At 36.8% G+C, this 2,946-nt stretch overlaps 1 protein-coding gene across 1 annotated transcript; it reads right to left on the bottom strand.

Moving 5' to 3' along the window:
- Window positions 1-269: 269 nt before the first annotated feature.
- NENF (neudesin neurotrophic factor) lies at window positions 270-2,671 on the bottom strand. The gene is made up of 4 exons (XM_009994792.1): window positions 2,657-2,671; window positions 2,341-2,401; window positions 1,102-1,205; window positions 270-446 (listed from the first exon to the last, which is right to left on the bottom strand). The coding sequence occupies exons 1-4, from the start codon at window positions 2,669-2,671 to the stop codon at window positions 270-272; spliced, it is 357 nt and encodes a 118-aa protein (XP_009993094.1).
- Window positions 2,672-2,946: the final 275 nt, after the last annotated feature.

Genomic DNA, 2,946 nt, shown 5'->3' with positions numbered 1-2,946 from the left:
TTGTAAACGGAGAAATCCAGGCAGAAAGAACTTTCACATGAAACAATAATTCAGAGCAAACAGCACAAGTGTATGACACTAATACAGAACTGTTTTTTTCCTTGAAGGAAGAAAACTATGGGAACTATGTGTGTACACACATCCACATTTTTTAAACAGAAAATGGACTTGTGATAGCTAATTGTTGTAATGAACTCCAGAAAATTGGGATACAATCTAATACTCTATCTTGCTTCTCCCCAGGCATTCTCTAGGTGCAAAAAGGTTCCTTAAAACTCGTCTTTAATGTTGAAATGCAGCTGATCTTCAGGTTTAAAGTCTAGATTGGGGCTGCCATCCTCATTCAGAATTCGTCTAGAAGTATAGCCAACAATTGGATATTTTGCCTTATAAACATTATTGAAGATATCATCCAGGGACTTCAGTTCCTCTTCTGTGAGTCCTGTCTAAATGAAATATAGAAATGCAAGTCCTGTCACAAAGAAGTAAAAATACAGATATTTATATACATTTCTCATTTTTATCGATTACTGTAAACCTTAGGGTCATGTTCTGGGTTTACTTTGCAGAGCATGAAAAGCAAAATTGGTAGAATAACCTGTAATTTTATTATTTTCATTCTAAGTCAGCCTTGATAAAAATTTAATATATTCAGGTCAAAGAAATTGTTAGATGTCCCCTCATTTTCCCTGCATAAGTAAGTCACACCTCAAACAAGCAGTAACACCCCTGCCAGAGTTAGCATCCATCACCATGTCAGTGACACAGAATACACCAAATCAATTGACAAATAAAGTTATTTACTCTCTTTGGAAGCATTTTTTAAGCAGCAGATAATTTCCACTTTATGCACTGACATAAATTGTCCTAATCCCACAGATCAAAATCCTTCCTTTCAAAGGCTGTTATAGCACTGTACTTTCCATGAGCAGTAAATACATACCTGTTTTATGTATGTAAGGAATAGCAATGCATTTTGCTTTTAAAGATGCGAATCAACCTAAATTAATTAATACAAATATTCTAATAGTGCCATTCACTGCCTTGCAAAATAATAAAACTTGGCAAAACAGAATGTAACTAATAGTTCGTTTTTCTTACTATGTCATGTGTAAGGTCTGCTGGATCCAGAGACATCTTTGCAACTCCCCTTGTTGAGTCTTTTCCAACCAAAGCATTATATGGGGCTCCTTTTCCATAAAATTCTGTCAGATTAAAAGAAACAAACAATAAAATCCAGTGATGATCTGATAACGTGCAGAGTATGTTCAGACTCTGCTTTTCACCTGCCTGTTACACTTGTCTGTGAACTGAAAGCGACAACTCAAATCTAAGACTCATCTTTCCAAAACTTGACTTTTTATTTGCTTTTTGATAGATCCCATTCTTTAAAAAAAAAACCCAAAATAAAACACAGGTGGGGTTATACAATACAACTGTTGAACTCCTATATTGTGGTCTTAAAATTTACCTATTATTTAGGGGGCTACGGTTTACATTCTCATGAGAGGTTTGTAGACTCCAGAATTTGCAGTGGCAAGCCTTGTCTAACTTAGGATTTGAAGATGTATGCCCAGACAAGCTGCATTAACAAGCTTAGTACAAACAAAGCATTACTTAGCTTATGATGGCATTAAGGCAAGTGTCCAGATCCCCCTTGGTCCCTTCAACTATTTTACTGTGTATCTGGATTAAGCAGCAAGAGTTAAAATTAAAACATCTGTAGTTCTTAGGGAAGGCATAAACAGCAAGTACATCAATAAATTATTTAGGTCTAAGTGATAAGAAGCCTCATGAAATAAGAAAACTTTAAAGGATAAAAAAATTACTTAGCCCCTCACCCTCCTTTCACAATCACAGTCAATTCTTCCAAGAGTTTTGACCAGGCCACTGGGCAGCACACAGGGAAAGATGAAGCTGCAGCCGTGCCAATAATGTGTAGTGCAATACAAGCACATCCAAGTTAGCTTTGATCTGGTCAGTTTACATATGCAGTGCAATAAAATGCTGCAGCTTCAGCTTCTGTGTGGCCTGACCCCACATATGGCAAGGACTAAGGGGCCTGAGCAGGTGTCTTCAGCGTTCCTGTTGTCAACGCCCAACCTAACTGGACCACTCTGGCTTGTCTGTCTGCATGCACTGTAATTTCAAATCAGTGTAAGTTCTAGACAAAGTGTTGGTATCAGGGGAGGAAAACTGAGGTGTTATTTTTAAAAAGGAAAATTTCTATTACTTTTGTTGCAATTGAATCACTGCCTTTTCATACATTGGGAATGTTTAAAAACAAACGACTTAATAACAGCATGAAAACAAAGCAGAGCAGAGGAGAAGCAAACTCACCTTTTCCAGAAGTGACATCAAATACTACTCCCTTCACTGCCAGGTAAATGGGCTGTCCTTCCTGGAAAAAACATAATCAATAATATCATAAACACATAAGTGTAAGCAAAAGGCAATTAGTTTTAGCTATGAAATCTGTAAGTACCCAGGACACAAAAGAAGGTAATTCTTTGCTGTGTTTTCTCTTCTCTGTGTGTGCATACAAGCATACACATTACCTCTCTTGAAATGTCTTTCTTCTGCTTTAAACAGTCTCAGAGATTTTTTGAAGAATTAAACATATGGAATAAGAGAATATTTTTAATCTAAACATCACAATCATGTAAGACATGTCCTTCTTGCAAGACACCTCTTGTCTGCACACTTGTGTGCTTGAAGATGATCAACTGCATCTTTCTATTCCTAATGCAGATGGACATTGCCCAAGACAAAAGAGTGTGTGGCCAACAGCCTTCCTTATTTGATTAGGAAAACAACAGATGAATACATAAACACACACAAATCTGATCTGCTGACATCTGTTTTACTTAATAAGCCAGTGCCTCTGCTTTGTCTGTTATGCATAAGATGTATTTTCAGTCAGATGCTGGTTAGATTCTTGGAAAT

This window comes from Chaetura pelagica, unplaced genomic scaffold (assembly GCF_000747805.2).
Source record: "Chaetura pelagica isolate M959 unplaced genomic scaffold, ChaPel_1.0 scaffold2, whole genome shotgun sequence".
Lineage (NCBI taxonomy): Eukaryota > Metazoa > Chordata > Aves > Apodiformes > Apodidae > Chaetura > Chaetura pelagica.
Note: the sequence above shows the minus strand (reverse complement) of the source record. Positions and strands in the feature narration are given on the sequence as shown.

Excerpts from the sequence above, each read along its gene's own strand:
- NENF (XM_009994792.1), bottom strand. Across the intron at positions 1,206-2,340 it reads TGATGTCACTTCTGGAAAAG|AATTTTATGGAAAAGGAGCC; the intron begins GTGAGTTTGCTT and ends TTAATCTGACAG. Across the intron at positions 447-1,101 it reads CAGACCTTACACATGACATA|ACAGGACTCACAGAAGAGGA; the intron begins GTAAGAAAAACG and ends TATTTCATTTAG.